Raw genomic sequence first — 19,617 nt, 5'->3', positions numbered from 1 at the left:
AGCTTCTTAGTGCAGTGCTTTAACCCGCTGCGCCACCAGGGAGGGGCCGGTACCACAAACTTTTAATATTTTCAATTAACAAGTCTTGTAACAAAAGAAAAAATGGTTTGCTTGCTTTTTACTTTTCTGTCAATTTACATACCAAATTGTGGATCAAAAAAAAAAAATGCTTAGAAACCACTTATAGAACATTCTTGACTTATTTCACAAGTGACAGGCAGGCAAGCCCACATGTCTGCCTGCCTATCTATGTCTACCAAGAATCTTATCATTTCCATGTTGACAGGTATCCACAGAAGTGAAATTAAAGGAGTCCTAATAACACTGGCCTTGGGATATAAGTACCTTCTAAGAGAAACACACTGAGTGAAGTATGCTGGTTGTAGCAGATGCTCGCCAAGTGCTTGTGGCAGGAATAGTGGAAGCATGATTTCCCTAGTGCAGCGGAGTGGCCTATGGAGATGTCTGTGTTGTGATGATCAAGACCAAAAATGTACAGGTCCATATCTTATCTTCTTTTTCAGAGGCATTCTCTATGCGGAGACCTGATTGACCTAGTACCATTTACTGAATAGAACATTCCTAGTAGCATTTTTTTGGGCTATGATGGGAGAGATTTTAATTTACTTACCCAATTACTTTATTGTTTATGAATTTGAATGATAAAATCTACTTAGCCTAAACAAATTTGATACACCATATTTTTACTAGGAAACTTTGTATCACATAAGAAGTTTTCTTTGTATTGTTTTTTAAAAGTGTGTTCTCTACTTTTAGCAATATATATGTAAAATATGTATATATGTAAAATATTACATAAAATGCATTCCCTGGCTCTTTTGGTTATTGTTGGGTCAAACAGGTTATAGGTGAGTTTTTTGTTTTGTTGATTCACTTCACTGTTTTACTGCAATTTCTATCATCATCAATGAATCACTTAACTCACTTATTTTCCATCAACATTACTCAGGTTTCTCTTATTTTTTTCCCCCTTTAACTTATTGGGCTAGATTACCTAATGTAATACTTTTTATAAAATTCCAAGATATACTTGGGGGAAAAAAGAGCAAATGCTTGAATTGCTTGTTAAGTGTATTGTTTAAATATCCCAAAAGCTTACTAAATTTTCTGCCAATCACTGATGTGCCTTGTTAAAATCTGCCTTTATGTAATTATTGATTTTATTATGTAATTTTGACATATGCTAGGTACATACCAATTTGAAGTTGTGTAGCTTCTAGGTAATTTACATGATTTACCAGTATGTGGTAACTGATCTCTGGTCATGACATTTACCTAAGAATTTGTCATGTATGATTAACATGCTTCCCTGGCCTTGTTTGGTTAGTATTGTTGTATCTCATTCTATTCCTTTACTTTCAACCTTTGATGTTTTTAAGTTTTTTTTTTAAAGATTTATTTATTCATGTAGAACTGGGGTACAGGCCAGAGATGCTGAGGGTGAGAGGATTCACCAGGGATAGAGTGGGGAGCAGAACAGGCAGATCAACGAGGTACACTGCTGAGGGGAGCAGTGGGGGGGTCAGGAGAGGTCTGCCATGCCATGTGGATCACTTCCGGGGCAGGCGGGGATCGAACTCATACGGTAGTGGCTTAAGCTTCTTAGTGCAGTGCTTTAACCCGCTGCGCCACCAGGGAGGGCCCTTGAGCTTTAAGTTTTTTAAAACAGTGTAATAGGCAAATCCTATATTTATAACCATGTCAGAATTTCTGTCTTTTAATTGGCAGTTCATTTAACATAATTACTTAAATTATTTATTTTTGCCATTTTATTTTGGGCTTTCTATTTCTCATGGTTTCTATTTCTTCCCATTCTGATTTGTAAGCTGTAACATTCTATTTCTCACTCTGAATCTTTTGAACATACATAGCTTGATTCAAAAGTCTACAGATCATCAATTTAAAATATAACAGCCTTGGCCTTGGGATGTTTTAAGTTTCAACAATTTTTGTTATGGCACTGCTAATTTATTCTGACTTACTTCCTTTCTTTGTTCATTGCTTTTTAAAATCTCATTTCTTCTGTGCTCTTTTTTCTTATTTCTGAATGATAAACTTTAGAACTGTACAGTTAAATTTAAGTTAAACTAAATAAAAAACTTAACAGTTAAGTACTTTAAAAAAGTTAGTAGCACTAGTAGGCACATTTCAAGTATTCCATAGCTACATATGGATAGTGGCTACTATACTGGACAACACTGCTTTAGAAGAGCCTATAACAAGGGTCTACTGAAAACAAACATAATACTTCTTTGTCTTCCCAAACTTAATAGCTGTCAGTCTAGTTATTGTTCCACTGTAAATAATCTCAAGCAGCCTCTGGTTACTTCTGCTTCTTGTCTTTGATATTTTACCAAAATGTGTCTTAGGTGTGTAATTTTCCTATTTAGTAGATGCAGGTCCTTATTGTGTCACCTAAGTCTGAGATTTGTTTTTAATAGATTCTATAAAATTCTCAGTCAGCTTTAGAATATGGACCGATAAAGTGATTTTATTGCTGCAGTAGAGTAGAGAAACTATTGGCTCTGAAGCTCAACAGACATAGATTTAGATTGTGCCTCGATTACTCATTTCCTTTGTGACTGGAGCAAATTTGAATTTGTTTTCCCTATTTTAAGCTGGGAATCAAACAAGGTGCTGGGAAGCCTCTTTGGTACCCCTGGGGTTATGTCTCAGCACTACCTCAGTGCTTTCATAGCAACAGCCTGAATTAGATCCCTGGCCAGCGGGTGACCCACATGGCGCAGCAGACCTTTCCTGTCTTGCCCGTTGCTCCCCTCAACAGTGTATTTAGTAAATCTACCTGTTCTGCTCCTCACTATCTCTAGTGACTCCTCTTACTTCATACACCTCTACACAAAAATAAATAAAATAAAAATAAAGTAATAATAAAAAGAAATAAACTGCTAGGAACATCACTTTTGCTTAGTAACTACAGAATATGCAGTCTTCCAAACCTTCATTGCAGCCCCATTGGGGTCTTACGGCTGGCAAAAGGCTCTTGTGAGTATCTAAAAAAGTACACATCAGCCCTTTGCTGATGTAAGAATTTTCTCAGATTTTACTTGTGGGGCGGGCATTTTGCCTAAGAATAAACTAAAGTAAAAACTAAAACAAAATAATTTAGAAGTAGAAAAAGTAGGCCTCGATATTCTATTACATTAATTCTGAAAATTGATTTGCATGAAGGTGGATCTGAAAACATCACTTGAGAAAATTGGGTCAGGTGTCCTGGCAGTATTTCCCACAAGAAAACTACAGAAGAGCAACTACAGATTCAGGTATAATTACCTGTACATATTGTCAGACATTAATTAACTTTTTATTTAAAGAACAAATCCCTAAACAGCTCAAAAGCTTGCTGATTTGACAAGACTCTTTTCTACTTTTAAGAGTAGATAGCCAAAACATACACTCCACAGAGGCCTTAACACTCCCCAAACCATTTTATGCTGCCTTGTCACTTCTCCCTGATAGTTTTTCCTTTAAGTACTTTCCCCAAGCTCCTCTACTCAACTGTTTCTAGTATTCCCAGTGTTGTACTTGACCTTTTCAGGCCTTTCTCTAGTCTGAAAACAAGCTGATATGCTCTTGAATTTCTAATTAGCAATATTGGAAATTGTATTGGCTGAGATGATTCAGTACCTCAATAATGAGATTATGGAATGACCCATTTAACTGACTTTTCTGTTTAACTAGTGAAATCTTTGTTTTAACCTTGTCCTGAAAATCTCCAACTTAGTGTCAGTTGACTTATTTGTCTGCCAACTTGACAAAGGGATTGTCTCATTAAGATTAAACACAGTTGGTCCTCCCTAGTGGCGCAGCGGATTAAAGCACAGCACTGAGAAGCTAAAGCCACTTTCGCATGAGTTCGATCCCTGCCTGCCCCGGAGGAGATCCACATGGCCTGGCAGACCTCTCCTGACCTGCACGCTGCTCCCCCCAGCAGTGTACTTTGTCGATCTGCCTGTTCTGCTCCCCACTCTGTCTCTGGTGAAGCCTCTTGCCACCCCTGCCTCTGGCCTGTATGTACTCTGTTCTGTATGCACAAATAAAAAATAAATAAATCCTAAAAAAAAAAAAAAAAAAAAAATTAAACACAGTAACTCCTGGCCTAGAACTCGTGTCCAGCTGACATTTGAACAAACAGACTGAAAAATAGCACAATAAGGGCAAAAACAGTACTTTCTTGGTAGAAAGAAACAGTAGTATCTATTTCCATCCTGTCTCTCTCAAAGTAAGTTTTGTTGCTCAGGGTCCTGGGCAGCCAATATTCAGTGTCACAACAAAAAACAAAAGGTGAATCTTATTTTCATAGAACAAGATAATAAAATATTATTAAGTATAGTAATATAGGTAACTGCAATAATATAATAAGTTATTAAAGATTAGATTCTAGAAGCCCACTAAAAAGGTTTGATCACTTAAGAGACTCATTTATAACCATAAGAGTATCTACTATATTTGTAATTTCAAATTTGAAAAATAATGTAGTTGTATGGTCACGCAATTTTAATTGTAAATTTATGAATTATAATCGAACAGATATACTCACAGCTTGCATTTCTATATAGAAGAAATGGTTCATGAAGCTGAAATTCCAAGTCTTTATTCACTGGTTCAACTAGATTATGCATGTTCAGTCGATTCACAATAGTGAAACCATGGTACGGTGAGGCTGACCTTAGATTTAAAAGGAAAAAAAAAATCTGTAGTCACTGTTTAATGAGCAGAAATGTCGTCTACTTCATTTTTGCTCTTTCTCTCACACACACAAATGAATGACTTACTGTTTTATGCAACAGTATTAGCACTAAAAGCTGTAGACAAAAATGTTAAATCAGGGTTACCTTCCCTCATCACAGAAGCTTCCAAGTCTAAAGTCAATCAGAATAAAGGTACATGTTTTCACTAAGGTCATCAAGGCTCTCCTGATGTGTGTGCCCCTTGACTTCATCTTTTATACCTCTTCCCTTGTTCCTCCCATTCCAACAACATTGGGTTCCTTGCCACTTTCCCTACAGTTACGGTTCTACTTAAAGGCCACCTGCCCAGAATCTATAGTAATCGCATCTAGAGCCAGTCTTTGCTCAAATGTCACTTTCTCAGTGAGGCTTTACATGAACTATCCTCTTTAATGACAATAGCTCTAACCTTTCTTTCTCTACTAGAATGTAAACTCCATGCAAATAAGATGTTTTATTCAAATGTACCCTAAGATACACTAAATGTTTAACAAACATTGCTCAATGAAACTATTTTAAATATGGCACATGGTTAAATATAATGCCCACCATTACAATGAATTTTCTTGAACCAAACAGATCTTTCCCTAGAACTCCTCTGAGTTAGAGAGAAGACACCTTGAATCCTACAATAACCACCCTTGGTGGGAGGGGACTTCTTACATGATCCTTTGATACCTCTCACATATAATAACACTTAGTTTCTCATTCATTTCTCTTTACACAGAGGGAAGATATCAGAACCCAAGTCTACAATGATAAGGAAACAAACCTCAGACAGATTAAGGCCCAAAGTCACAAAAATCATGTAACCAGCATTGAGCTTTAGTCTTTTTGATTCCAGATTTAGGTTTTTTCTATACTAAGTTCTCTGCAAAGTGATCTAGCTTTCTAGTTCACATTTATCCAAAATACATAAAATGTTCTCATTATTTCCAAAATAATTTTTTAGCCTCCTTTTATTAAAATGATCTCACTCACTAAACTAAACTTCACATTTTCTATAATCAATGGATCAGTACTATCCTAAGACAATAAGGCCAAGAAAGTACTTTTCAAATATTATATAGCTATCAAGTTCTACTGGTATGCAACAGTTGAAGATTTTCTAGATTTCTACTGGTAATGAATGAAAAGCCTTACTTCTTTTTCTTAAGACTGATATATTTATGCATATAGAACTGGGGTGCAGGACAGAGGTGGAGGGTTGGTGAATGGACTCGCCAGAGACAGAGTAGGGAGAAGAACAGGCAGGTTGACAAAGTACACTGCTAAGGGGAGCAGTAGGCAAGCCAGGAGAGGTCTTGATGTGCCATGTGGGTCACTTCTGGGGCCGGGCACTGAACTGGGGACTGAACGTGCACTGAAGCAGCTGCATTTGGACTTTAACCTGTTGACGCCACTAGGGAGGGCCCTTCTCTTTCTTTTTTTAAAGAAAAGATGAATAACAGGGAACAATTCAACGGAGTGCTTGGAGTATAATATCAAAGCATTTTCATTTAAAGAAGAAAAAGATCTGTGCATTTAGATAATATCTCAAAGTTTTATATCAAAATCTACAAGACTATTGGCAGGTTCATGTTAATTACCATCAGTGGGATAAGGCAACCCTTAAAAGATAACTGACAATACGTGGGTAAGGGGGAAGGAACAAGAAACAGATGTTAGTAATCACCCCTGTGGAATCCCTAAGCTATAAAAACCAAGACCTAACAGGTATCCAAGAAAACAGGAATATCATGATTATCACTGTTTTGTAAATTGCCTTCAGGAAACAAGTGTAACCTAACAAATGTTGTAAATAGTAAGCCCATTTTAAGATAATGAATTTGTAGAAAAGTTAAAATTAAAAAATGTAAAATTATGAATAATTCAGGCTCTTCAAGGGACTGTCAAAACTAAAAATACATTTTACTAAAGACTGCATTTTCTAGAACTCTGGCTGGGAGGGTGTGGAAAGATGACAGGCCAAGGAAAACCACTCATTTAGTAATGTGGGACTGACCTCTTCACTACATGTTTTTTTAAAAGATTAATTTATTTATTTATATAGAACTGGGGTACAGGCCAGAGGAGCAAGGGGTGGTGAGAGGATTCACCAGAGACAGAGTGGGGAACAGAACAGACAGATTGAAGAAGTACACTGCTGAGGGGTGCAATGGGCAAGACAGGAGAGGTCTGCCACCCATGTGGACCACCTTGGGGCAGGGATCGCACTCGCACTGAAGCGTCTGGAGCCAGTTTGCAGTGCTGAGTCCTAACCCGTTGGGTCACCAGGGAGGGCCCTTAACTACATGATCTTATAGGCTAGTTGTGTATTACATTTTTTTTCAACTATCTTTTTTAAATGGAGGGAAGAGAAAAGCATCTATTTTAGCCTCATTCATTACTAGAAGTTTTCTATTTTGAAGCAGTTTTGCTAGGTCCTAAATAAGTTCTTGTTTTGGCTTTATTTTGAATGACAGGAAGGAACAAAGAAGGGATATATCTTGGTCAGGCTCTCACAGCTAGGGATACATGTAAGAGGACAAGTGGGAAGGATCCAAAGACAAACAGGGTAAACAACTTAATACTGTTCACCATTAGACTTTTAAAAAATATGTTTATCATGTTTTTAAAAAGGCTTACCTTCGATATACAAATAAGGTTCCCTCTATGTCAGTCTTCTCCTATAACAGACAATGAGTCAATTAGTTTTTTCTCCTGTAAACCAACCCCAAAGATCCCTAGAGGAGAAGATCCCATTGGGATCCCAACCCAGATAGTTCCTGTTTAAGATCAACCTATTTATTTTCCAACAGGTCAAATAAGTCTCTCATCCCACAAACCAATGTTAGCAGTTTTCTTCTGTATCCTTTTAATGCTATTAATGCATAAAGTATATGCAATGTTCAATCCAGCAACATACCTGTATCTCCAGAATTTTTTTCTTTTCTAAGGGTGAAAATCCTAGAATTTGCTCTCACTTTTTAAAACTAAAGAATTAAGTCAGATTTCTTTATTTTAAGGCTAAGGCCCTGAGTGCAATACTTTATTTACTTTTATCATTTATCAAAGTTGGTAGGGAAAAAAAAGACATTTTAACTACTTTGTTTTACTATTGGGGAGTTTGGTATATTTGTGTTTGTTTTTATTGGAACTTTGTTGAAGAATCATGAATGATAAGACTATACTTTGCCTTAAAGTAGTTATTATAATCTTACAAATAAAATTTTCAGCTTAAATGAAATGTTTTGATTGCAAAAGTACCCTCCATACCATGCTTCAACCAACTGTCACAAGAGTGTATTCAGGTTTTAAACAGTTACAGTGTTTTTTAGGAAAACAACCATCTTAGCTGCAGTTTATAGTCTAGATAGGAACGAAGTATTTTCATGTGATTAACAAATGAAACTAAATCTTGAATTTACTGGGACAAAATTAAAAATAATTAAAAAATACTATCATTTGGTTTCCTCCAATATTGTTCTAACTTAAGTATCAGTTCAAACTTTTCCTTTCTAAGGATTTAGAGGTCTCTTCTTATCTACCAAATAGAAAATGGGAATTAACTGTCTACAAGTGAGAGAAAACTTGCCCAAACAAAACACTGTGCAATTATAACTCACTTTAAAATGACAAAGATTTTGGTCCTGCTCTGTATGTCATGATCCAAATGAACAAAGGGTGGCAGCTTCTTTTTCAATTCTAGTTGTAACAGCTTGTATTTCATAATTAAAATAATTCCACAAATAAAATTCCAAAATACCAAAAATATGTGAAAAACCTGAACTAAAAGCATGTCAGTAATAAATTTCAGTCCCAAATTTGTACCATTTGCCTGCTGTCCATTTCACAAGTTCAAGATGTAAACCAAGAAGAGAAAAATGATTCACAACAATTCAAACTAAAACCACTATACTTAAAAAGAGCTATAATACTGTACTTTGTGGCTTTCCATATCTCCTCTTCCAAAGCAAAGAAGATAAAGTAAGGTGATTTAATCTGTGTTCGTTATTTAAAAATGACAAATGATTTTCCAAATTACTGATAGAAACATTTACAGATTATTTTCTAAGTGTAAAATCTTTAGTTGAATGAGTTAAGAAAGGCTAATTACTAGAAAATGGAAAAATATGTAAATAATTAAGCTTCAAATAAAGGCTAACAAGTAAGTGAAAAGAAAGACTAACACTTAGCCTCTCCAGTGCAAAAATGCCAAAAAGTACTGAGCCTGATGGGAGCGTTCAGGGGTGACATCACTACTGTCTAGCTGGAAACAGGCATTACAGGGTCTTTTCCCCAAAGGCTTCAAGGAAATCCAATCAACTGGCAAACCCTTTTCCTAAGTACCTTGAAATCTTTTCCCAAACTCTGGAAATACAATGTAGTGCGATTAAAACTGGACTTATCCCCACCCCAGCCTCTGCCAAGAATGGAAACTAATTGGATTTCAAGCTTTAAATCCAAATGACCTCTGTGAAGGGGGCTCCCATTTATGTCTCTGTCGCGGGAGGTGGGGTACGGAGTAACTTTATGGATTATGTAGCTGTAATTTACCTGGTAACTCCCAAAGCTTTAAACACAATCTTTCGTGCATCCTTCCGACCCCACTAGTTTCATACTCCGAACACATTTGCAAGGAAGGCAGGTCGCCTGCGTCCCCGGACCTGATCCTAAGGGCTTGATCCTCCTCCAATTCTTTCCTCTATCACCTTTTCCCCAGATGTTTTGGTTCTACATCTCTCGCTCCTCTCCCCTAGCCTTCCGCTCCACCGACACCAACCAGGCTCATCTCCAGCCCCGGCTTTGCCTCCACCATCCTGGCCTCCCACATCACCCCTAATCCCGCGCGGCTCCTTTAAGAGGCGGCAGTCGGACAGGCAGTCCTCAGCCGCCTGGCCACACTCACCCACTGGTTGGCCTTGGGGCAGAAGGTGTACAGAGCAACCTGGCCCGTGAGGTCTGCGATGCTGGTGATGTAGGGGTCGTGTTGCTTCAAGGCCGCTAGGCTCATCTCCTGTCCAGCTCGACTCAGCGACTCCATCTTGAATTCCGGAGCCGAGCCCCTCCGGCGGGGGCGGAGTCGAGGACAGGAAGGAGCCTTCGCGGCAAAGTTCCCCCAGTTGCGTCAGCGTCCTCAACTTCCGTCTCTCCTGCGGCCTCGCGGTGGGCGGTTCTACAGCTATTTTGTTCCGCTGCGCTCACATCCCCGACTTCGGGTTCCGGTGTGGAGTGAGGTACGCGTCGGATGTGCAGTTCCGGGTGTTGTCCACCGCTGTGTTATAGAGCTCGTAGGGTGTGTCCTCAGTGGTTTCCACCCTTTAAAATATCCCGACGTTGGGATTAAGATTACTTGAGAGGTTTCTCTGGGCTCCAGGGATTAGAAACTGGAGACCTACCTGGGCCCTTCCTGCTTCACACCCTAAGGCCCCAGGGCAGCTGAACTAAAACTGCATTGTGGTAGTGCAGGGTTTGGTTAGCCCAAGAAAGGAGGAAATGAACCACGAAATTACTCCAGATTTTGGATCTCACCAGATCCCACTTTCAAAGTTTGGTGCTGCTCAGAAGGAAATTTTTGACAAAAGCCGAACAAATCCGTCTGTATTAGTGTCTCTTGCTATCCGCGTTTATTTTCCTCATTTGAACCCTATGTAAATCTGTCTAGTATTGGAAGATCCTACAAAAGCTCAAGTTTGTAACTCTACTTTTAAAATTTTAAAAGGAGACCCACAAAGCTCTCGATCTTAGGGTGTCTGCACCTGGATTGAGATGTCTCTATTGAAGGTTGAAACCAGCTTTCAACTGATTCACCTCCTTATGGAGCTCTTAGCAGCGGTTCACTAAGGTGGAGAGTTCCAGACTATTTGGTCATTCATGAGCTATGATTATCAAGGAGTAAAGTCCTTAGGGTTTAAGGCTCGGAATACTCTGGCAGCTGGATGGAGCCTCAGTGACCTCCAAGCTTAGTGGAGTGCATCTGTAAGAAGGACATCCCTCTGCTGCTCACGCATCGCCATTTGTGAACCACTCCCAGTGATAATGGTTTTTCCATTACTGGAGATAACCTCACGGTTTTGAGAGTCGGCATAGTGCCCGGTAACACAACCTTTAGCATAAAGTATGTCTTTTGTTTGGGCTATTATGTGGCTGCTGTTTTGGAATTTAGGGCAGAAGAATGGATTTCAGCCCTGGATTATCTTATTTCCAACCAGTACCTTGGTTTGCTACTGGTTTCCATAGAGATAGGAGTGGGTCTGGACAATTTAAAAAGTGATCCTGTCAAGAGATTTACACTCTCCTGCCGATGTATCCTACAAGCTTTTTCTGAAGAGGCTTTGCTTATTATTTCAGAGCATAGAAGGCCAATACAGCTATTTGGTCCAACACTGGAAAAAGAAACAATAACTCATTCTTTCAGCAAACATCTAGTGAACATTTTTAAAGTGTTTGGTAATAGCTAAAAGTAATACAATGTGGAGACTATAGACAATATGGAGACTATACAGATCCCACCCCCTTTGCTAAAATATATTTTCTTTGTATTGAACATGCCCCAAAGAAATAGAATTTTTTTGAAAGAAAAAAACCCATCTGATATGAATACCTGTGGACCTCCAGGCAATTCTCAATATGGGAGACAAAAAAAAAAAAAAAAAAAAGACCTTATTGATGATTTGTTAACCACTAACACGCCTTTAAAAAGCACAGGCTTAAAACCCTTTGTCCCTGGCTCCAGAGTGAAGAAAACCTAGGAAAGTGGTGACTCAGAGATTAAAACCCTTAAAACCCTTTGTCCCTGGCTCCAGAGTGAAGAAAACCTAGGAAAGTGGTGACTCAGAGATTATAACCCATTGGTCTTATGAATTTGCTGAAGGCTTGAAATATTTGCTTAAGAAAAAGGCAAAGACTTAATTTTTTTCCTTATAATTTCTGTTGTAAGATATCATAGGATAAGCTTCCTGCTTAACATTGGAAGCTCTGAGATAAGTCTGTTAGCCATGGTAATTGCTCTAACTAAACTTTTTTTCTCCTTCCAAAGCCTAAGGTATGTGGGATGGCATCTGAACCATGTAACATTTGCTGTCATCACTCTCTAACTTTTCAAATTTAGTTTTTTGGGGAAAACTACTTAGTTTTTGATTTTGGCCTTTACTTTTTTATTCTTATAATTTTATGAGATTAAAAATTATATAATGGGAATTGGTACAAGTGCTTCTAGGATGCATGATCTGAGATAATCTGTGGTTAATGAAAACTAATTTGGAATTTAAATGTTTGGCAGGCTCCTGATGCCTGGATAGGCCAAATGTTGAGAGTTCAATCTGAGATGACTTATGGAAATTCCAACAATGCCAAACCAAAATTTTACTCGATTATTCTGTCCTATGGCTATGCAAAAGTAGACTGGGTAGATTGGAATTAGATTTAGGTTACAAATGCATTTTGCTGTACTATTTGATGGAATTGGGATGAAAGTAGAGAGAAAAATAGTAACCTCTTAAACATTTTGGGGATTTTTTTCTTTTTTTGACTTGAGCAGACAATCTTCTAGAAATGGGGTATTTTGCCACACTGCTATGCATGGAATTGTCTCATGAGTGACGGCTATTTCTGTAGCAATAGAGTCCTCTAAGCCACACCCCAGCAAGCAGACATCTGAGACTCATCACCGTAGAACTGGTGATAAAAATTGGAAGTGGGGAAATGGTAAGAGAGACAATGAGGAGCAGCCTCTAAGTCATAGCCAACGTGATGGTAGAGAGAGGAGCTTTTCAAACTTCACACCCTGTGTAGGGGCTGATAGGAATAAAGGCAGAGCTGAGCCTTTTGACAGTTTTAACTGTGGAGACTTGGGTTATTGAATTGATGGACTTCTGAGCAGTTAAAATCACTAGGCTTTTGACAAGTTAAACTGCTGGGGCTTTGGGCAGTTAGAACTGCCGAGGATTTTTTGGCAGTTAAGCTGTTGCCTTCTAAGAGTTAAACCACAAGTGAGGAGGTGTGTCTGTGGAGAAGCCACCAGATTGCCACATGTGGCTTTGGCTTGGACCCCTTTCTCTGCTCAGTGGATGCTGTCTGGGTTAGGACAGATGGCATCTGGCCACGTGATATCCTATAAGTACTCTTTTTCACCTTGTGTAAATAAATAAATCCTGTTACTGTTTCACACGGTGCCTGCTTTTGGGTTGTGTGTTGCAATCATAAGTTGGTGGATGGAGACCCACTAACAGGTCAGTCGATCCTCAAACTGGTTTGCTCAGTTTCAATAATATTTGTATTGTTTATGATTTACATACATTTATTAAATAGAAAGAGATTTTGTGTTTTATATTCTTCGCAGAATCACAAAAGAAGCTTGTACAGATGCAGCCAAGGAATCGTGTATTGCTCATCATTCGTGAAGCAAGTATTTATTGAACTCTTAATGGTGAACTGGTAGCCTCTTGGGAGCTTCAAAGACTTAGACAACCTCCTGGTTCTGGGAGAAATAGAAGTATGTCACTGTTAGAGAGGTTTCTCTTGAAACAGAGGATGGAGCCACTAACTCCATCTGGTCAAGAAGGTCTAGGAAGGCTTCCTAGAGGCAGTAATGTTGGAATTAGTGTTTCAGGGCTGAATAGGAGTTTATCAGAGAGGACTTTTCACAGTCTAATAGTAAGGTAGGAAATAGGTGGCATTCCTCATTTGATATATACTGCAGGTGTACACAACAGGGTCAAAATGGGTTTATTTACAAAAGGATAAAAGAACAGGAAACAACTGGAATATATTACCGACTAGGCCAACTTGGAGCTCTGGTAACTAACTGAAAACCCCGAGTCATGTGGTCCAGAGAGCCATTTCCTGAGTGAGAGAGTGGGAGACACAATGGTGCCCTATTTATCCCCCAGTGTCCCAGAATACCTGCTTAGCTCTGCCCTTGGGTCCTTGCAGTTTTCTCCCTGGTACTGCAGGGAATTGTAGTTTTCCAATCACTGGAGTAGGGGGTAGAGTCCAGAAAGCTGGAGTAGGGAGTGGAGTCCACAACACTGCAGAGTTCCTTTAGGACATCTTCCCCTTAACACTACCTTTTACCCAAATTCTTTCCTCCACATCCTGGCTGCCTTTCTTTGTCTGGGAGACAGTTCTGTTTACAACCCTTCCTTCTTTACCTTTCCCCTCCCACTTATTTTCAGCTAAACTAAAAAAAAAAAGAAAAAAAAACAACAACAAAAAACTATACACAGTTTTTGAATAGGTAGTATATTCAACAGCACAAAATTCAAGGCATGCCTGAAATTGATTTTTTTTTCCTTAGCCTTCCTAAAATAATTTAAGGCATTTCTTTTTTATTATTATTTTTTTTTCTTTTTTATTATTTTTGATTGGACAGGGCTAGACTAGTGAAAAAGCACAAAGTTATTTCAAATTCAGAATAGAAAATTACTTCAAAAAGTATATTTGTATGTCCCCAAATATATTAATGTTGACTTTCATGCATTCAGTTCTTTATATTAGAGAGAATAATATTTTGGGATTCAAAATTCTTACTCATTTATATTGAGGCCTAATTTTGACTTATATTTGTACGATCTTGTGTTTTTTAGACACTAAACTCTAGTAGGGGAGAGCTTGTAAAACCAAAATCTAGCATAGCCCTTGGCAGAGTGGACGCAATAACTTGGTGAGTGAATGTTGCTGGAAGCCCAACTTCTTTAACACCAGGTAAGAGGCTAGTGAGAGAATGAAAGAGCTATGTGACTGAGATTAGAGGTGAGAAGGAATCTTACTTTGCACTGGAAGAACTTCAGTTACTTTTGAGTTGTGATCCATGAATGTCAGTTATTTTTTTAAAAATTTAAGACCTGAGGCCCTCCCTGGTGGCGCAGCAGGTTAAAGCACAGCACTAAGAAGCTAAAGCCACTTCCGCATGAGTTCAATTCCCGCCTGCCCCGGAGGTGACCACATGGCGTGGCAGACCTCTCCTGACCCGCCTGCTGCTCCTCTCAGCAGTGTACTTTGTCGATCTGCCTGTTCTGTTCCCCACTCTGTCTCTGGTGAAGCCTCTCACCACCCCTGAGCCTCTGGCCTGTACCCCAGTTCTGTATGCACAAATAAATAAATCTTAAAAAAAAAAATTTAAGATCTGAAGTCTAAAACCCAGTCAATCCAATCCCTTCTTCTACTCCACTGAGTGACTTTGAGGTAAAAAAAACAGAACTCACCGGGCCCTTCCTGGTAGTGAAATGGGTTAGGACGCAGCACTGCAAGCTAGCCACAGACACCTCAATGCCGAGTTTGACCTCTGGCCCTGGAGATCTCTTCTGTCCTGCCTGCTGCACCTTTCAGCAGTGTACTCAGTCAGTCTGCCTGTTCTGCTCCCTAATCTGTTTCTGGTGAAGCCTCTCACCACCCCTGCACCTCTGGCCTGTACCCCAGTTCTGTATGCACAAATTAATAAATATATATATATATTTTTTTAAAAAAACTTGCTGTTTAAAATCATGGACACATGTCAGAAGATCAGTGTTTTAGTTTCCAATGTAGAGCTGTACAGTGTTGTCAGTTGGCACAGATTCCTACCTCTCTAGTGTCTAGGTCTTTGTCATGGCCTAGCAGGTACTCCTCAGCCTGGCCTACTATTTTTCCACCCCAATTTTCTATGAATTACCCTTTTAATTGTTCCCCCTAGCCCATTGCCCTCCTTGCTATTCTTGCACAGGTCTTTTTCTGCCTACACTGGGGTACAAACCCCTCTAAGTTGAAAATGTCCTTAATCGATCATGCTGACTGAGAGCTGCAGCTGGGAGCTGTGGCTCAACATCCCCAGAGAGTAAGGGAATTTGGTTTCTACTGAGTGCTTGTCACTTTCATACCATCCTAAAGTTTGGAAAATGATAAGTTGGAAAGTTGGAGGCTCTCTGTATATTTGTCAAATGAATCTTCCTTAATCCCTTTGCACTTTGTCCCCCTTTCTGGAACATTCTTCTTTTTGATATCCCTGTGCCTTTTGATTTTTTTTTAAAGATTTATTTATTTATTCATACAGAACTGGGGTACAGGCCAGAATTGTGGAGGGTGAGAGGATTCACCAGAGACAGAGTGGGGAACAGAACAGGCAGATCGACAAAGCACACTGCTGAAGGGAGCAGCGGGGTGGGGGTGGGGGTCAGGAGAGGTCTGCCTCGTCATGTGCATCTCCTCCGGGGCAGGCTGGATCGAACTCGTGCGGAGTGGCTTAAGCTTTTTTGTGCAGTGCTTTAACCCGCTGCGCCACCAGGGAGGGCCGCCTTTTGATATTTTATGCCTTATGTCCTCACTTTCTTCATAGCACTTGTTTACAATTATAGTTATTTTATTTACCTACGTTTTGTCTGTCATATTTTACCATCACATTTCTAGTGCTTAGCTCAGAGGCAAGGCCTAATACTTATATTTCGGAATGTTAGGATGGTCTTTCCTTAGCAGAGATGATTGTTTCAACTGCTCACATAACAAAGCATCTTCTTGTCATAGTGATAAACAAATAATGCTGCCTGACTTGCTTTTATATTAGTATATTTTGATTCTTAGATTCTGTACACCTGGAAGTAAACATTATTTTCAGTGTAGCCCAGAATAGTCATTTGCCACCTTTTAATCTTTTTTTTTAAAAAAGATTTATTTATTTTTGCATTCAAGAACTGGGGTGTAGGCCAGAGGTGCAGGAGGTGAGAGGATTCACCAGAGAAAGCGCAAGGAGTAGAATAGGCAGACCTATTCAGATACACTGCCGAGGGGAGCAGCAGGTGAGACAGGAGTGGTCTGCTGTGCTTGGTGTTACCTTCTTGGCGGGGGATCAAATCCATGTTGCAGTGACAGGGGATAGCTTGATAGTGCTGTTTCTCTAATGCCTTCAAAACCAGGGAGGCCCTCCATCTTGCAATTTCCCCCCTTTCATTCTCTCTATCTCTCCTCTTTTTCTCACTTTCCTTTTATATTTTCCCCTCTAATATTCTAGACTTATTCTAGAAGTATCTGCTGATTACTTTTAGCTGTTTTAGGCAGAGAAACCAAGCTAATTAATCTTCCTGATGTCATTCAAAGATTCATTTGCAGAGTTGGGATTAGCATCTTTTATCTTTGGCTTCCAGGTAGATCGTGTATCTTGCTCCCACTCTGGCTCACTCTCAAATTACACTTGCTACACGTGAGTGAGCTTGTTATCTATGCACTGCTGTTTCATCATTGATCTTTATTTCACATAATTGAAATCCAAAAGTTGTAGTCTTACTGTCAAATTCCTTATCTGGTACTTACCACATACATGGTATCAATAGTGCTTTCCTTCAGTTTCTTCCATAAAGATCTTAGGGTTTTTTTTTGGCCCTCCCTGGTGGCACAGCAGCTTAAAGCACAGCACTGAGAAGCTAAAGCCACTTCAGCATGAGTTCGATCCTCGCCCTGGAGGTGATTCACATGGCACAGCAGACCTCTCCTGATCTGCCCATTGCTCCCCTCAGCAGTGTACTTTGTTAGTCAGCCTGTTCTGCTCCCCACTCTATCTCTGATGAATCCTCTCACCGCCCCTGCAGCTCTGGTCTGTACCCTGGTTCTGTATGCATAAATAAATAAATCTTTAAAAAAAAGATCTTAGGTATTTGTTTAAAATTTTACTTTATAAGCATTTAAAAAGCTGATAGATGTTTTCTAGAATTACATTTTTTTTCTAAAGATTTATCTATTTATGCATACAGAACTGGGGTACAGACAAGAGGTGCCGGGGGGGTGGTGGTGGTGACAGAGACAGAGTGGGGAGCAGAACAGGCAGATCTATTGAAAAACATTGGGTTAAGTAACAGTAAACACAGAACTTTCTGCCAAAGAGTATTACCAAGAATGCTATATTAAATGCAATCTTGTTTTGACAATAAAGGGATAAATGAAATGGTGTTCTAGTCCTTCATTTTATTCTAGTTACATTACCCCATGTGAAACAGTTATTTCTTTCGTCCTGTTTGAAAGCACTAGTATTGCTGTTACAGAACTAACAAATGAAGTCACACATTAGAAATGTAATTCTTGGGCCCTCCCTGCACTGGTGGTGCAGCGCATTAAAGCGCAGCACTGCTAAAGTTAGCTGAAGCCACTTCAGCATGAGTTTGATCCACTTGGCACGGCAGACCTCTCCTGACCCGCTCGCTGCTCCCCTCAGCAGTGTACTTCCTCCAGTCGGCCTGTTCTGCTCCCTCTGTCTCTGATGAATCCTCTCACCAACCCTGCACCTCTGGCCTGTACCTGGGTTCTGTATGCATAAATAAATGAATCTTAAAAAAAAATGGCATAAATAATAGCAGCATATTCACCCACATACTGTTTATCCATGAATCTCAAAGTGCTTCATAGGTGTACACATTTAGAAGTTCTGAAGATTGTTTTGGATATAGTTAATTGTTACTTGTATTTTAAGTGAAGGAGCCCACAGGTACAAGATTACAGGCATACCTCTGAGATATTGTGGGTTTGGTTTCAGAATACCTCAATAGAAAACAAATATTTCCATAAAGTGAGTCATATACATTTTTTGTTTCCTCGTGTCTATGAAAGTTATGTTTATACTGTACTGTAGTCTATTAGGTGTGCAATAGTATTATATCTACAAAATATGTGCATACCTTAATTAAATGTGTCAGAGCCATGAAATGAGCACATGCTGTTGGAAAATGGCACAGTAGACTTGCTCCACTCAGGGTTGCCACAACCTCCCATTTGTAAGAAGGGCATTATCTTTGAAGCAAGTGAAGTACAGCAATAAAATGAGGTTTGCCTGTAGTTAACTTGCCGCTGGCAAAGATGATTTGCTATTTGCCAACAGTCCTTCTATTTTTCTTTCATTGCTTTAGGCACAAAGCTAACTATCAGTTTCCCAAGATCCAGTGTGGTTAGTTAAGCCTTTACGAGCTAGTTCTCACCAATGGAATGTTAGCAGAAGTGTTGTGGGCCACCACTCATCAAAAATTTATTTTATTTTATTTTTAAAGATTTATTTATTCATAAGAACTGGGGTACAGGCCAGAGATGCGGAGGGTGAGAGGATTCACCAGGGACAGAGTAGGGAGCAGAACAGGCAGATCAACGAAGTACACTGCTGAGGGGAGCCAGGCGGGCGGACAGGTCAGGAGAGGTCTGACACACTATGTGGATCTGGATCTCCTCGGGGCAAGCGGGGATGGGGATCGAACTCATGCTGAAGTGGCTTAAGCTTCTTAGTGCAGTGCTTTAACCTGCTGCGCCACCAGGGAGGGCCCTCTTCTACAATTTAAAGGAAAACATTGCCCTTCTATACTTTGTTTCCCCTTCCTGCTTGCAGGGTACCAGCATCTGTGAGGAACAGCACAGCACAGATGGAAAGAGCTGGGACCTTGAATTACAACCTAGAGAAATAGGGTTTGAGAGATTATGTATTTTGGTGGTTTTGTTACCCAAGACTAACCTTTAGGTTGTTTAGAATGTCAGGAATAAAACTTTAGTGTTCTGAAGTAGAATTACAATTAAGAATGCTTTGCCAGAACACACTACTTATGCTTTGACAACAAGTCAAGATTTTGAAAGAGCTCCAGCCAGAGCTCTGCAGTTAACTCTAGTTATAGGCACACATCTGCAGAGAGGCAAAGTGGCTAAAGACCAAAAATATCTTTGCCTATAATATTAGGCAGTTGATCTTGTAATTGCAACATGAATTAACCTGCTAAGCCAAAATGGGAGGTTTCATTTGAAATGTACTTCTCCATGAATTTGCAGATCCTCTCAGACTTCTGGTAATGCTGCCTTTCTTTTCACCTTGGACATATTGAAATAAAAGTATTTCTTAAGCTAACGCAATAAGAAGAGTTTGAGTAAAGGATCT

General features: G+C 39.5%; 1 protein-coding gene across 1 annotated transcript in view; it reads right to left on the bottom strand.

Moving 5' to 3' along the window:
• The window catches only part of DCP1A (decapping mRNA 1A), a 32,843-nt gene extending 22,966 nt beyond the window's left edge, over positions 1-9,877 (bottom strand). Inside the window, exons 1-3 of the mRNA XM_004676060.1 lie at positions 9,661-9,877; positions 7,398-7,438; positions 4,580-4,707 (exon numbers count right to left, since the gene is read on the bottom strand). Coding sequence (XP_004676117.1) covers positions 4,580-4,707; positions 7,398-7,438; positions 9,661-9,795 — 304 coding nt within the window. The 5' untranslated portion in view covers positions 9,796-9,877. The remainder of the gene's footprint in view (positions 1-4,579; positions 4,708-7,397; positions 7,439-9,660) is intronic.
• Positions 9,878-19,617: the final 9,740 nt, after the last annotated feature.

This window comes from Condylura cristata, unplaced genomic scaffold (assembly GCF_000260355.1).
Source record: "Condylura cristata isolate star-nosed mole 26May11 unplaced genomic scaffold, ConCri1.0 scaffold00004, whole genome shotgun sequence".
Lineage (NCBI taxonomy): Eukaryota > Metazoa > Chordata > Mammalia > Eulipotyphla > Talpidae > Condylura > Condylura cristata.
Note: the sequence above shows the minus strand (reverse complement) of the source record. Positions and strands in the feature narration are given on the sequence as shown.